The sequence below is a fragment of the Trifolium pratense genome, linkage group LG6 (genome assembly GCF_020283565.1).
Source record: "Trifolium pratense cultivar HEN17-A07 linkage group LG6, ARS_RC_1.1, whole genome shotgun sequence".
In the NCBI taxonomy this organism is placed as follows: Eukaryota; Viridiplantae; Streptophyta; class Magnoliopsida; order Fabales; family Fabaceae; genus Trifolium; species Trifolium pratense.
Genome location: NC_060064.1, coordinates 40,079,510 through 40,096,757, shown reverse-complemented (window position 1 = coordinate 40,096,757; position 17,248 = coordinate 40,079,510). Strand labels below are relative to the sequence as shown.

At 31.1% G+C, this 17,248-nt stretch overlaps 1 protein-coding gene across 1 annotated transcript; it reads left to right on the top strand.

The window, feature by feature from the left end:
- Positions 1-2,751: 2,751 nt before the first annotated feature.
- LOC123889002 (serine carboxypeptidase-like 20) lies at positions 2,752-17,086 on the top strand. The gene is made up of 14 exons (XM_045938175.1): positions 2,752-3,057; positions 3,156-3,307; positions 4,473-4,549; positions 4,838-4,960; positions 5,126-5,228; positions 6,014-6,051; positions 6,527-6,628; positions 11,913-12,002; positions 12,175-12,417; positions 12,673-12,738; positions 13,085-13,200; positions 13,802-13,915; positions 16,401-16,446; positions 16,864-17,086. The coding sequence occupies exons 1-14, from the start codon at positions 2,930-2,932 to the stop codon at positions 16,945-16,947; spliced, it is 1,482 nt and encodes a 493-aa protein (XP_045794131.1). The 5' UTR covers positions 2,752-2,929; the 3' UTR covers positions 16,948-17,086.
- Positions 17,087-17,248: the final 162 nt, after the last annotated feature.

Below are 17,248 nucleotides of genomic sequence, written 5' to 3'. Positions count from 1 at the left end.
AATGTCCAACTAAGAAACTGAAAGTTGTGCCAGAGGAAGCTTGGTGTGGGAGGAAGCCAAGTGTGAAACACCTCAAGGTTTTTGGCTCATTATGCTATAAACATGTACCAGATGCTAGAAGAACCAAACTTGAGGATAAAAGTGAAATAATGATACTCATAGGATATCATCCAACTGGTGCCTACAAGCTATACAATCCAGTTACTCAGAAGGTTCACATTAGCAGAGATGTAATTGTGAATGAAGAAGAGAAATGGAAATGGGAGAAGGAACCAGTGTACAATAGTGAAGTGCAGTCAACTTTCATCTATCCAAGTTCAAGTGATGAATCTGATGGAGATGATGAAGGTGAACCTGCTGTTGAAACTATTCAGAATCAAGGTACTGATAGTGATGGTAATATGAATTTATCAAGTGATGATGATGATAGAATTCATATGATTGCAAGGACTCAAAGAACCAAACGTGTACCAGCTAGATTGAATGATTGTGAAGTTACTCAAGACAATGCAGTGAATGATGAAGGTGATCTCATTCACTTTGCATTACTAGCTGATTCTGAACCATTGAACTACAGAGATGCTTTGAAAAGTAATGTGTGGAAGAGGGCAATGGAAGAAGAGCTGAAGTCAATTGAGAAAAATCAGACTTGGAAGCTAGTTGACTTGCCAGACAAGAAAAAGAAAATTGATGTGAAATGGGTGTTCAAAGTGAAATTGAACCCTGATGGCACAGTTTCAAAGCATAAAGCAAGGTTAGTTGCTAGAGGATTCTTACAGAAACATGGAATTGACTACAATGAAGTGTTTGCACCAGTTGCTAGAATAGAGACTGTGAGGTTGGTTGTAGCATTGGCCTGTAAGAACAAATGGAGCCTGTACCATCTGGATGTGAAATCAGCATTTCTGAATGGTCCACTTGATGAGGAAGTGTATGTATCACAGCCTCCAGGTTTTGAAATAAAAGGAAAAGAATCAATGGTGTATAAGCTGTATAAGGCACTATATGGCTTGAAACAGGCTCCTAGAGCATGGAACAAAAGGATTGATGACTTTCTGATTCAGATAGGGTTTAAAAAGTGTGCTGCTGAGTTTGGTGTATATGTACATTGCCCTAAAGATGAAGATATAGTCATAATCTGCTTGTATGTTGATGACTTGCTCATAACTGGAAGTAGAATTGCAGAAATTGCAAAAGTGAAAGACAAGCTCAAAAGTGAATTTGAAATGTCTGATCTTGGTGAACTTTCATTCTTTCTAGGAATGGAATTTATGAGAAGAGGAGATGGTATAGTAATGCACCAACAGAAGTATATTGGTGAATTGCTTGAAAAATTTGAAATGGAAAGCTGCAATCCATTATCAAATCCATCAGAAACAAATACAAAAATTGATGAGTGCTCAGATGAAGAGAAGGTTGATCCAACTGTGTTCAGACAAATAGTTGGCTCATTGAGGTATGTGTGCAACAGTAGGCCTGATATATGCTATGCTGTGAGTGTTATCAGCAGATTTATGCATGATCCAAGGAAGTCACACATGATAGCTGCTAAGAGAATCCTCAGATATCTCAAAGGTACTTTGGAAATTGGCTTGCTATTCCCTATTGGTACAAACAGTGCAGGGAGTACTTTGATAGGGTATTCTGATAGTGATTGGTGTGGAGACATAACTGATAGGAGGAGCACATCAGGGTATGTTTTCAAGTTCAATAATGCTGCAATCTCTTGGTGTACAAAGAAACAAGCTGTGACTGCTCTCTCATCTTGTGAAGCTGAGTATATAGCAGGCACCTTTGCAGCATGTCAAGCAATTTGGTTAAATTCAGTGATGATAGAAATCAAGTGTGAACCAGTGAAGCCTCTAATTCTAAGGATTGATAACAAGTCTGCTATAAGTCTTGCTAAAAATCCAATTTCACATGGCAGGAGCAAGCACATTGCTACCAGATTTCATTTCATTAGGGAACAAGTGACAAATGGAATGATTGAAGTACAGTATTGTCCAACTGAAGTACAGCTTGCAGATGGCTTTACTAAGGCTGTGAAGCTTGACAGGTTTGAGTTTTTGAGGAGGAGCTTAGGACTGGTTGTTTGCAATTCAAGCATGAATTAAGGAGGAGTGTTAAGAAAGCAGTTAATTCATCTTGAAGTTTGTTTTGTTTGATCCTAGGTAGTTAGTTGGTTAGTCTAACTAACTAAAGTTGTTAGGAATTAGTTAGGCCAAGGTAGTTACTTGTAGCTTAAGTAACAAGTATAAATACACCTTAGTGTATCAATTGTAATAAAACTTTTGGCCCATTAAGGATGAATAAAAATTCTATTTTTCTCTAAGCTTTCATAATCAGTTTTCACCAAAATCATCAAGAAACGTTTTCATCTTGTTAAACACAGTTTTTGCAAAACTGTGTGTGTGCTCAAGCTCAAGCCTTCCTCGCCTATGAGCTTGCCTGCAACCATCCTCTGAAGTGCAACAGAGTCAGAGGCATCACAACCTCTGAACCGTGCATCCTCTGAACCAGCCAAACTCTTGCTTCTGCTGCGCCAACAGGGTTAACATTTTCCTTAAAAAAAAAATGACACATTTTTTTACCTCAACATTTTTTTTCTTTTTTAAAGTAATTTAGTGGTTATAAATTTCACCCTTAAAATAAATAAATTGAGCGAAATTCAAACTCCAACCAAAATATCCTTTTAACTAAGATAAGTTTATAGTAACCTCAACATATTCATTCTAATAAACAAGAGACACACTCCTTAAAAGATACGGAGTATGTTAGAAAATTGACGGTTTTTATCTTACACACTCACCCCCAACCCAACATTTACATAATTTATTTATATGAGTGTGGATTCCTTTCTTGATTTAATCAATTGTACTTGTTGACAACACATTAAGATTTGCAGAGTGAGGAACATATATAGCCAAAAATGAACAAGTGTCTAGGATCACTATGCATACTTTTGTTGCTTCTCTTAGTTGAAGCTGCCCCTCAAGGATCTCTCATCACACAACTCCCTGGTTTCAATGGCAAATTCCTCTCCAACCATTACTCAGGGTATGTAACACTAACACATTAATTATAATTTATTTTTTGTAATAATTCAGAGGGAACTTTTTATTTGATGGTATTGATTAAATTTTGATTAATTTCAGGTATATAAGTATTGATGGAAATGCTGAAAATGGGAAGAACTTGTTCTACTACTTTGCTAGTTCAGAAAGAAATCCAAGTAAGGATCCGGTTGTTCTATGGCTCAATGGTGGACCTGGGTGTTCTAGCTTTGATGGCTTTGTTTATGAACATGGTATGCTATTGCTACTTCTTATATCTTAATATATAATATATGTATTCATTCCGTCCTAAAATATAAGAAAAATTATTCAACAAATATTGATGTATTTGATATAAATTTTAGATCAGATATTTTTGCATATATTTTTAGACGGAGGAAATATATATTTATATATGTCACGCTCATTAAATTTATTAAATTCTTCAACTGCCCCCTGTGTATGGGACGGGGCACATATATATAATAGTTGTCACTAATTGACCTAATCACTACCCTTATTGGATTTCATAGTCCTATGCAACATTTGAATTTCAAACATGTTTGATCACTTTTAACACTATGTTCTATTCATGTTAGGTGACTCTAATTTTTTTTTTTTTTTTGTCGTGAACATGATTAGCTTTACTAAAAAGCTAAAGTTTTATGTAGACTCCATGATAAAAAATATGTATTGAGTCAATCCCATTTGAACCATAGGATAGTTTTTTCTTTTAATAGAAAACCTTCATTATAGTTGAACCAAATTCAACCGAGTTAAACTTGCTAAAATGTGATAGGTTCAAATATTAATAATCAGTAGTACTAGTATATTTGTATTTTCACCTTTACACAAAAATAAATTTTGGGTCATTTGACTCTTTCAACATCTTCAAACATTAGCTCAAATAATTATTCTACCAAACAATTGTCTGATTTAATCATGTTTAAACCGATTTAACATAGAGATCATGCTTTGTAACAATTTTTTTTATATAGAGATTATGCCCCCAACGATTTTTTTAACAGCCGGTATTCAGTATTCTGCCAATTGACCGTCTAATCTGGTTTGAGAGTTCAGTTTTTGTATCAAGTGGTTCCAACCCCCATCCGATCACAGTTGTGAGAGATCGAACCATAATCTTTCATATCAAGTCTAACACCATTTGCACTATGGAACCAACTAACGATCCGTATAAAACATTGAAAAAGTGTCGGTTTCTCACATAAATATGTTTGTTTACTCCTACAAATCTACAATGCATATGCATACATAAAAAGGAAAATTTAATGTTGGGTCATTGACATGTACATACTGTAACACTATGATTGTTCTCTTGGTTCTTCCATCACGCACCTTCAATAAATGTAATTAATTATTTATTTATATTTATTTGTGAAATATATATGTTGTATGCAGGGCCATTCAATTTCGTGGCTGCAAAATCAAAAGAGAAGCTACCCACTTTGCATAACAATCCTTACAGCTGGTCAAAGGTTAACAACACACGTGATACCCTGAAATCAACAATGCTTTATTTCCATCTAATTATTATAAACTTTCTTCTTTTGAATTTTGATCAAATATATATTGAAAAAAAAGTTATCATAGTCCTTAATTTAGTAATTTTTTACTACAATGTATATAATTTATTAGTTAAATATTAGTTATGTTATATTTTTACAATAGTATTAATTTAGTGATATTTTTTGTAAATATGGATTTGAAGTAAATTTCACATACCTTAACTTATATTGATAATTTATGTGTATAATTAATTTCAGGTTTCCAATATTATATATTTGGATTCACCCACGGGTGTTGGCTTGTCTTACTCAAAGAACACAACCAAATACTCAACTGGGGACGTACAAACTGCTTCTGATACCCATGCTTTTCTCTTAAAGGTACTTCCAAAAAAAAAAATTAATAAATTTTAACATTTAAATGAAAGCATATGTACATTTGATCAAGTTAATTACAATCCTCTTATTAGTTTTGTTGTCACAATTACACCTAAGATAAAAATAAATTATGACATATACATATAATGTTTTTATTTTTCTTGGCAGTGGTTTGAGGAATTTCCAGAATTCCAGGCTAATCCATTTTATGTTTCTGGGGAGTCTTATGCTGGAATTTACGTACCCACTCTAGCTTTTGAAATTGCTAAAGGTAACGATATTTTAATTAGGGTTAAATATGTGTTTAATCCATACATTTTATCCAACCGTCAAGAATAGTCCTTATATTTTTTTTATGGTGTAAAAAAATTTTAGGACTTTCTTATCTCATAAAAAAAATGTATGGACTATTCTTTACTATAAAGTAAAATGTAGAGAATAAAAAGATAATTAACCTTTTTAATTAATTAGGATTATACTTTCATATTAATTGTCCTAATATCATATATTTTTATAACTTTGTAACATTTTTCTATAAGTTTGTCATTTCTAATATATAAACCTTAAAATTTTCTTTGAATATGAAGTTATGAACTCGTGGATAAAAGTTATCTCCGCCATTTTATTTGTAATGTTTTTCTTGTCAAAAATATTATTTGTCACTTTAAGATACACGGACACTATTTATTACGTAACTTTTTCAACAATGTTTTCATTTAATTTAACAGTTAACTATTTTCCATACTGTGCATTTGTATTGTAATCCCTCTTTTAGGGTTTTGTACTTCTTGTGTAGAGATGTGATTATTAATAATAATATATTTGTTGTTAAAAAAAAAGGTTAACTATTTTCCACTATTAATATTCTCAACCACTAACTAATATTATGTTCTAGACTTTTATGAAGTGTGTATAATCTAAATGGGATTTATAATTAGAGAAAGATAGTATAAACTAATCAAGGGTTAATGATACTAGTTTTTCAAAATTTGCATCAGTATATGATATGATATGATGTTAAATTGTAGCATAAAACATTTGTGTATGACATGCCAGGAATCCGGAGTCTTACAAAGCCCGTGATCAATTTGAAGGTACTAACCCAATCCAAAAAAAAGAAAAAGATAAAAGTAGCATATACAGTAGCTTAAACTATTTTAGCATTTAATTAACCGGTAAATTCTAATATGGACCACTTCATCAAATGATCCATGGTGGATCACATGAATAACATTATAACGAATACGAATTTTACAAAATTCACAGTTGGATTGAAAATTTATATCATATAGATCACCCATAGAAAAATTTAGAAAAATAAAAATCATTTGATACGTTATTGAGACTCATCAAGATTAACGGTTTATTAAATAACGTAAATCTTGATAGACCTCAATAACATATCAAATGATTTTTAAAAAATCTATGGATAATCTATACGATATAAATTTTCAATCTAACAGTAAATTTCTTAAAATTCATATTCAGTAGATCACTTGTCCACGATGAACCTTGTGAAAGTGATCTACCCTAACATTAGCCTTAATTAACCTGTTGTAAATTATGTAGGGTTACTTAGTGGGAAATGGTGTCACGGACCCAACATTTGATGACAATGCTTTTATCCCATTTGTGCACGGAATGGGCCTCATATCAGACGCTATTTATGAGGTTAGTAACTTTAATAAATTGATAAATACAGCCACTTTCTTTGACAAAAACAGATACTACCTTTATAATCTTTTTATTTATTTATTTTTAAGTTTGAGTTAACATTGATTATTATATTATCAATTTATATTTTTATTACACTTTTTTAAGGCATATTTTTACTTTTTTATTAAAATATGTTTGGCTTAACTACATATTTTAGGTTTATTTTAAGTTTAATTTGATTCCTTATATTTAAAGTACCAATTGAATTCCTTACATTATTACCGTCATAGTAAGTTAATCCTTTTCGTTAAAAATTAACTTAACACCGTAAAAAATGTACACGTGGCAAACAGAAATACAGACTTGGACATGATGTGGCTAAAAGAGTAATGTGTTAGCATTTCATTAAATGACTCACATATTTTAATTTAAAATAAATTAAGATTATTCCAAAAAATATATATTACCATAGATAAAAAGAAAAAAAAAATAGATTGGGTGAGGAGAACCATAAATTCAGCATGAACATCATCCAATCCATAATTTTACGGATGAAGAGGAACAAACCACATTGCACATTCATCCAGAAACTCCAGAAATTTCTCAAAAAAGTTATATCTACTCCACAGAAAAAATTTGACCTTCCCATTTGAGATAAAAAAAAAAAACAAATCAAATGAAAATGATGAACAAAATAATAAAGATGAGAGACCTAAAACTCAGGCTCAATTTCGGGTCAGGGTAACCAGGCCTCCAGCCCAGGACCTTAAAAAAATTGGAGCCTCAATTTTTTATTTCAAAACCATCATTTAAACTATAAGTTAAGTATTGTTTCTGATAACTAATTTCTTAAAAGACTCCCTGATTTAGTGGTGCGCACACCTGTCCGAAATTTAAGACCCTAAGGTCGTGGACAGTGTTTTAAAAACCGGACCGGCCGGTCCGACCGGTTGAACCGGGAATCGGAGGTGCACCGGTCTGGTCCGAATGTTGGATCAGATAAGCTATTGAACTAGAGGAAACCGGTGAAAACCGGTGAACCGACGATTTTGAAAAACCGACGGGTCAACGGCATTTTTTTTTCCTGAACCACACGACTGTCGTTTTACTTTTTAGAAAATAACAGTAAGAAGATTGGAAAATAAAACATAAACGGCGGATCTTCATCTTCTCCGTCCACCGCCGTTGCTTCATCACCGTGCTCAGGGGGCGGATCCATGTACAGGTGAGATAAAAACTGAAAAGAAGTGAAGTAAACGAATAACAAGCACTAGAATAAAGAAGAAGACGGGAAGAATAATAAACGAGTAATTAGTCAATTTAGTCCCTAAACTATCAATCTCTCACCAACTTAGTCCCTAAACTATTAAAAACAACTAAAAGGTCCCTAATCTATTTTTCATCCGTCAATTTAGTCCCTAAACTATCAATCTCTTACCAACTTAGTCCCTAAACTATTAAAAACAACTAAAAGGTCCCTAATCTATTTTTCATCCGTCAATTTAGTCCATAAACTATCACTCTCTCACCAACTTAGTCCCTAAACTATTAAAAACAACTAAAAGGTCCCTAATCTATTTTTCATCCGTCAATTTAGTCCTCGGTTAACTTGTCTATAAAATCCTAAAATATTATCACCCTTTCTTTTTACACGTGCTTCAACAAAAACAACCACACTGCTCGCCGCCAACCACTCCACTCTCCGGCAACAACCATTTTGCTCGCAACACAAATATAACCTTTAGTCGCCGAACTCAATTCATTCTTTTAGAATAATCATTTAGAACGAAAAGAGATCTTTAGTATGAAAAAAGTGGCAATTGTCGGTATTTTTTGTTTTTTTAACACAGAATAGAGATCATTTATGTTGTGATCTCATGTTTTTTGCGGGTCTGGGAGTTTTTTTATCCTTCTATTCCTTTTCTTCTGTTATTGTAAGGAATGTTTTGGGGTGTGTTAGTGTGTATAATGATGACATAAAGGGTACAAAAGTGTCATTATATGTAGTATGCTAACAAAGTCTTATTAAATTCCAAGTATTTGTATGGTGAATTATCTTTGCAGGCTGGTTGTGTTATTGGTAATACTAGTAGGAGCTAGCTTTTTTCATCCATGCCAGTGTGTTAAGAAGTGCCTTGGAGATATTATAACAGGTTTGTTAGGAATCATAAAATGATGTTTTAGGAATCATAAAATGATGTTTATGAGGGATTAAATTGAAGGATATGAATATAGTTTAGGGACCTTTTAGTTGTTTTTAATAGTTTAGCGACTAAGTTGGTGAGAGAGTGATAGTTTAGGGACTAAATTGACGGATGAAAAATAGATTAGGGACCTTTTAGTTGTTTTTAATAGTTTAGGGACTAAGTTGGTGAGAGAGTGATAATTTAGGGACTAAATTGACCGATTACTCAAGAATAAACAGGGAAGATGAAGTATAGAGAAGATGAAGTAGAACTTCTCTAGAAAAAGTGAAAAAAGAATAATCAATGAAGAAAAATGTGATGGCGGCTACTTTTCTTCAATTATATTTGACTTAGGGTTATGCATCTATGTATCTCAATGGGCTTGGGTCACTATCATTTTGGGCTAAGAGTGATTTCTTTTGATTTTGGACAATTTGGATCAAAGAATAATTAAAACGGTGATTTTTTTTGCCACTACTTGCATTTATATATGCATTGATATAGTGGTGATAAATATTAGGGTTGGCGTAGAGACTAAAAACATATTTATCCCTATATATTATATGTTGGTTGTGTAGTTGTTTTCTACTGATTTTTTTTTAACAGTTACTAAGTTTATTTTTTATTTCTTTATTTATCCCTTTTTATCTAATCAAATAATTATATTTAATCTCAATTTCCTAATTCATGTCTTATAAATATATTAACGAAGTAAAAATAATCGTTCTTATTAATAGCATCAAATGTGTATATTGGGCCTTCACAATAGACAACCTATAATAACTAATAGTTTTTTTTAAAGTCAAGTTCACAAGGACAATAATTGATAGCTTATAATAGAATAGATAAATACCCATTTTTATAATTTTTATGGTTTTTTTCAAAGATCGAGTTATCTTATTCGACCGGTTTAATAACTATATAATTTTATCATAGAGACCGGTTCATTCTATCGATTTAATCCGATTTAATCTGGTTTGTCATGCGGTTGAACCAGTGACCCAGTGGTTCGACCAGTAAACCAATGCACTCACTGGTTCGATGTCCGGTCCGGTTTTTAAAACACTGGTCGTGGGTTTCACTTCCCCTTGGGATAGTTTTGTTTTCTTTTATTTAAGATTTTTATAATGAATTTACACAACTATTATTTTTTTTTTATAAATAAAAAACTCCATAACTTATAAATAATTTGACTAGTTTATTTATTTAAAAAAAAAATTATATTAATAAAGAATTACTTTCTAAATTTAAGTTGTAATTTTTATTAAAAACAGTATCAATATTTCTTTTTAAAAGAATTGTATTTTTAGTAGTCGTCTGATAAAACTAGATCCAAAACAAACATTCCATGAAATTGCTTTGATTTCCATAAGAAAGAAACGAAATTAGCTTGCTTTCCGACGCGCTGGCCGCCGAAAAAGTTGGCCCGATAGTGATTTTTTGGGGGTGGGTTTTGTAGAGGAAGAAGAGAGGAGACTAACAGTTGTTGTGGCACATTCAAAGATGGACGACAGTGACCAAAAAAGACGCTAGAAGGAGATCTGGTGTTACCGGAATTTGAGCGGTGATGGTGGTTGACGACGGAAAAGAAGAAAGAAAATGAAGCAGTTGTTGTTGGTAGTTCATGCGTTGTCTCTTTGGAAAAAGAAACTGAAAAATTGGTTTTAATTATCCAAGTGTATCCTATCCACCAGCCAGCGCATCACCGTTCCGTTAGCACCGTGCTCATCAATGACAGGTTAAACCAAGATGTGACCGTAGGTTATTGAAGTTGTTAAAGAAGAGATATTGAAATGTGAAATATGTTTTTTTTTTAATAGATTTCAATATTGTTGAAGGTGTTATAGTATGAGAATATATATATAATTTTTCAAACGTGATAATTATTCTCTAAACTTATGATCCGGTAGAAAAAAAATCATTCATCAGAAAAAACATAAAAATATTTCGTAATGAATAATATAGTCAACAATAATTTTGTTATGATATACTTTTAAAATTGATGGTACTTATCAATTATTGCACATAATTTTAATCACAATTGGTATACTTGCCACAGTGGTTGGAAATATTGTCTTGCATTGAAGGATTGCGGGTTCGAATCCTAATCAAGACAAAATTGTATTATTTTTTAATAAAAATTGCAAGATAAAATGGAGGAAAAACGGAGAAAACAAATTAGGGTTTAGGGTTTACTTGTGTATACAAGCTTATAATATAAAAAAGATTATTAGGCTAACAAATAGTTTACTCAAAAAAAAAAAAAACTACATTGCAATTTTGGTCCCTCATGTTTCCTAATTGTGCGATTTTAGCCCCCCTAATTTCAAACGAGCGATTTTGGTCCCCCTAGTTTCAAACGAGCAATTTTGGTCCCCCACATTTAGGGATGACAATGGGTGCCCATGGGTGCGGGTTTGATACTACCCAAACCTGCACTCATATATTTGGGTGCCACCAAACCCAAATGTTGTTCGGGCGGAAAAATGAAATCCACACCCGCTGGGTTCGAATTTTTTCACCCAAACAAGAAGCTCGTAACAAAAACAAGCATAATTGATTATTTGCTCAAACCCGACCCGAACTATATTTGATAAAATGCAAAATGTAGCATAATTTGGTAATATAGTTTTTAAATTTCAAAATATATTTTTTTTTTTACTAAACAATTCATCAAATGTTATCATCACTACAACATGCACTAGTACATCATTCAAAAACTAAAAATGGAGCAAAATACATAGGGATAAATAAGTAATTTAATATATAAAGGGGTGGGTAAATGAGTTTCAGGTGTGAGTTTGATACTACAAAAACCGGGGGTAGGTGAGAAAGTGAGTGGGTGAGATGAGAAAGTGAGTGGGTGAGATGAGAAATTTTCGAATTTGGGTATATTGTATGTTCTTGTGGAAAATGGGCCGGCTACTGAATTTTGATTAGTTTTTGTTTTCGTCTTGATTTTTGTTTTTGTTAATAGTTTATTTAATGAAAAATTCATTGTATATGGTTCAATGTTTTATCTAACAAAAGTATTCCAACAATTAGCTCATCATTTTTGCACATGTTCTATTTTATGTGATTATGAATAAAGTTTTATTTTCCCACTCCCCCAGGATGTACAAGCTAATTGCAAAGAAAATTACAACTACGATTCTAATACCGGGGATGATACATGCTCTAAGAGCATGGAAAAAGTTGATAGGGTAAGATATTCATTGTAAGATTTAATTAATATACACGGTCAAAACAAATTAATGTCAATCTATCATAAAGTTATACAGGTGATTAGTTACAATGCACTGACAACGTAAATTATTATTATTATTATTATTATTATTATTATTGATTATTGATGAATGTTATATGATATATCAGGCTGTTGATGGTCTTAATGTGTACAACATATTAGAGCCATGCTACCATGATCCTGAAGTTGCAAGAAACAAAAGCTCTAACTTGCCATTGAGTTTCCAAAATTTAGGGAAAACAGAGAGACCTCTCCCAGTGAGAAAGAGGATGTTTGGTAGAGCTTGGCCTTTTAGAGCACCAGTCAGAGATGGTCCTGTTACCCTATGGCCTCAATTAATGGCTAACAATTTGGGACATGTCCCTTGTCTTGTAAGTTTTTCATCATATAATTGCTTCCTTCAGTAACACTTTCAATTATATAATGCAAATATCAGTAACACTTTCATACACTGCACATTAACAACTTGCGCTAAGGCTAGAAAAACTACCTATACATTACACATAGTTAATAGGTTATAATTTTATTTTTTGTCAGATTATAATTAAATCAGTATAATCAGATTATAATCAAAATGAAATGATATATAAATTGTGATATGTTTACTTGATTTTGGCTAAGCGCAGAATGATGAAGTAGCAATCGCTTGGCTAAACAACGTTGACGTAAGGAAAGCCATTCATGTTAATGAGGTATACAACAAGTAAAAATCAAATATAATTAAAATTAGGGTCATGCTAACTAGTGCTCCCGGGGCACTAGTTAAGGATACAAAAAAAACAATTTTTGCATTGGAAATGACACTTTTTATATTTTACAAACATTGACTACACAAGTTTCAATGTAATTTTACTATAATTAGTATCCTTAACTAGTGCCCCGGGGGCACTAGTTAGCATTTTCCTTAAATTATTACTCTTTTAATTTACTAAATTAAATACATCGGTTATCCGATAAATTTTAAAAAATAATTATGCATTCAAGAATTAATAAACTGGGGACTAACTAATTAATTTATTTAATTATAATTAATCACAGGCAAGTGATAGGTGGGAATTATGTTCAGATAGAATACGTTACGAGCATGATGCTGGAAGCATGATTCCTTACCACAAGAATCTAACAAGATTGGGATATAGAGCACTTATTTTCAGGTATGAACTTCCAAGCATGATGCATCTTGTTCAATTTGATTTGAGCAATGCCGTCTCATTTTATAAGATCTACTTTAACAAAATACATTGTTATATATTTTGTTTTAACGATATTTTTTAATAATATATAAATGTAGTATCATATAAAATCTTATTATACTCCCTCCGGTCCTTTTTATAAGGAACACTTTGGAAAAAAATTTGGTCCTTTTTATAAGAAACTTTGACCAATTTTCAAATGTTTTAAATGTTCAATTTCACTTATGCCCTTATTTATTATGAGAGAGAATTTAAAAATAAGTAAGTTTGTTGAATAAAGAGTAATTAAATAAGGGTATACATGAAATAAATTTAAATTTGTAAGAGTATTAAATGAAAATAACTATTTTAAATGTGCTTTCTTGGTCTGTGTAATTTTTTCAAAGTGTTCCTTATAAAAAGGACCAGATGAAATATTTTTTACTAATAGACAATTAAAAATATTCGTAATTAAAATTATGTATTGGTGTACGTGCAATGTTCAATGAATTCTTGTATTAAAGTATTAATATTTTTTGGATCTTGAAAACTAATAAATGCACGCATTAATTTTTTATGACAGTGGTGACCATGATATGTGTGTACCATTTACTGGAAGTGAGGCTTGGACAAGATCTTTGGGATACAAGATTGTGGATGAATGGAGACCATGGAACTCTAATGACCAAGTTGCTGGGTAATTAATTTCTCTCTCACTTTTTCAATATCTACCCAAAAAATCATAGTAGCTAGTAGTACTCTCTCCCCCGTTCCTTTTTATTTTTATTTTTCATTTTAGAAAAAAAAAACAATAAATTAATAAAGTGTAAATTATTTTTCATTTAAGAATACCTCTATCTTTCTATTATACCCTTATTTTAATTTACAATATATTATATACAATAATTTTTTTCTTCTATGGTTTTATTATTATTATTATTTTGCAAGAAGTGTATGCTATTAGTTTAAGTATATATGTGCCACCCAAATAAAAGTGTCATTACAAAAAAAAAAACTGCTTAAAAAAAACCCACAAGGAAAAAAGCATACGTGGAAAAAAATCCAACGTAAAAAAAAAAATCAACTTTTTAGGTCGGTTGATTATGTCCGACTTAATAAATAACTTCTTAAGTCGGGTACAAAATCAGACTTAAGAAGTCAATACTTCTAACAGACCTAAGATGTACTTTTTAAGTCAGGTATTGATCTGACTTAAGAAGTGGATTCTAACAGACCTAAGAAGTACTTTTTAAGTCAGGTCAAATGCGACTTAAGAGGTGGATTCAAACAGACCTAAGAAGTATTTTTTAAGTCAGGTCCAAATCCGACTTAAGACGTCAATACTTCTTATGTCGGCTTTTCTTAAGTCAGACGTGGAACCGACTTAAAAAGTCAATTTTAACCGACTTAAAAAGCGTTTTTTCCACTAGTGAATCTTTTATGGTTTCAACAACTACTCCTAAATATTTGGAATTTACATGACAATATAATAGACAAAATATAACCTTAAATTATCAAAACGACAAATAATTTGAAACAAATATTTTTTTCTAAAACGACAAATAAAAAGAAACGGAGGGAGTATAAATAAAATTTATTTTTTAAATTTATTGAACGATTGATGTTTGTAGTTTAAATATAGGCTAGATATATCAGTTGATCAATAAATTTAAAAAATAATTTTTGCTTATAAATAAATTCAGTGGAAATACTAATTTCCTTTATAAAGTTTTGCATCTACTTCAAGAATATATTACTCTTCCCATTTTTATTAGGGTTTTGCAGTGTCCCGGGCACTCTTTAAGCATTCTATTAAAAGAAACTTTTTATTCAAAAAATTAAACACTTTAATTTTCAATGCGTTGACTTTACGCATTTCCATAAAAATTCTATAAAAAACTTACTATTTAAGGACTTAAAGAGTGCCCGGGGGCACTATTTAGCATTTGCCTTTTTTTTTTTTTTTTGACAGTAAAAAGTTTATAGCATTTCATTATTTAGAATGTTAACAATACAAGTGGGTATATCAATGAAAAGGTGGAAACTAGCTATAGAAGTGGCCACCCTTGCTAGAGCATGAGCAACCTCATTGGCTTGTCTCCTAATAAACTCAACACTAGAGTTTCTAAAATAAGTTTTGTGCAAACGAACACAATCTCTAATAACATCACCAAGCTCAGACACATTATTGTGCTTACTATGAAAGCTTGTAACAACATTCTTGGAGTCTAGTTCAAAGTCCACATTTTCTAGCTGCAAATCATGAACCCATTTCAGAGCGCTAAGCAAACCAAGATGCTTTTTATACTATAAGAAATAAAAATGTCAATTCTTTTTATAAAAGAATAGCTTTGACTTCGTACAAAAGTATTAAATGTTAAATTTTATTTGTGCTTTTATTTATTTATTACAGAGAAAGAATATTTGAAATAAATAAGTTGGTGAAATATGAGTAGCTATGTAGACGTATTTATTGAATAAATTTAAATTTTAGAGATATATTAATGAAATCAACTATTTTCAAGATGCTTCTTTGGTCTTAATGAATTAAAGTTTTGTTTTTAGCTTATAAAAAACACTAGAGAAAATATTTATTTTTCTTAAGCAGTTTTTATTTTAAAAGAATCAATTGCTTGTACTAGTATTAAGGGCAGGACTGGTCCCGAGTATTTGGAGGCTCGGTTTGAAAATTAAAAATAAATCTTTAATAAAAAATACAATTTTGTTTAAAAGTCATTCTCTATTTGAATTGTAAATAACATAAAAAATAGTCATCATAGTAAATAATATCTAAAAGCGACATATTTTAATCAATAACATTAAAATACATCTTCAATCTAATATCATTATCAAATTTACTTATAAAATTAAGAGTGTGTCTATTAATTTTTTTTAGTACTAAAATATTTTTAGTAGTAACAAAGTCATTATTTTTTTTTTCATATATATATTTTTTAATAGACCGACATAAATAATTTGAGGCCCCTAAATGTTTGAGGCCTTGTGCGGTGGCTCACCTTGCACACCCACAGGGCCGGCCCTAATTAAGGGAATATCTTTATTATCTTATAATTTAAAGTGGATGTTGGCAATTTTAATCTAATAAATAAATATCATTAGAAAATGAATTCAACAATAAAATAATGTTGGATTAATCGAAATACATTTCGCTCTGCATGCAGGTACTTACAAGCATACGAGAACAACCTTACCTTCCTCACAGTTAAGGTGAATCATAAAATAAACACACCAAAGTTATTATCACATCATGTCACTAAGAGCCTATTTGGCCTTGCTTTTTTTTCTCCTCTCTTGAGTTTATGCAAACAGCTTATGCAATTTTTATGTATTATTATAAGTTTTTCAAGGTAGTTTATGATAAAATAGCTTATAAAAATACAATCTTGACTAATATATAAACTTATAAAATAACATAAAACCTAATTTATATTCCATAAGCTGTTTGCATAAGCTCAAAAGAAAAGGAAAAAAACTAGGTCATACGGTACCTAAGTGTGTTTGGTGATTTTATTTTATTTCTTTAAATTAAATGCAATTAAAACCCATTCATTTTATTATTATACATAATATTTATTTAAACTATAGTGATATGTATACATAATAATATTGATTGATGGTATACAGGGAGCTGGGCACACCGTACCGGAATATAAGCCACGGGAGGCACTGGATTTTTACGGTCGTTGGTTGGAAGGAAAACCAATATAATTAATTTTAAATGTACCAATTACCAAAATTATCATATATATGTAGAATAAACATATATTTGTGCACAAAGTTGCTAAGTGATTATTAACATCGTGTCTCTCAATATGTCTTTACTTTTGTAGTAGTAATTCATTAAATCATATGCAAAGGTTTTATATATTGAATTTTTTGGAAAATATATTTAGTGAAGTTAATGTGTTTCATGTCTCATCAAGGTGTGGAAAATATATTTAGAGACTTCCACGGATGTAAAATCATCGCTTTTCACATCTGCCAAAACTTTCCACAGATGTAAAATCTT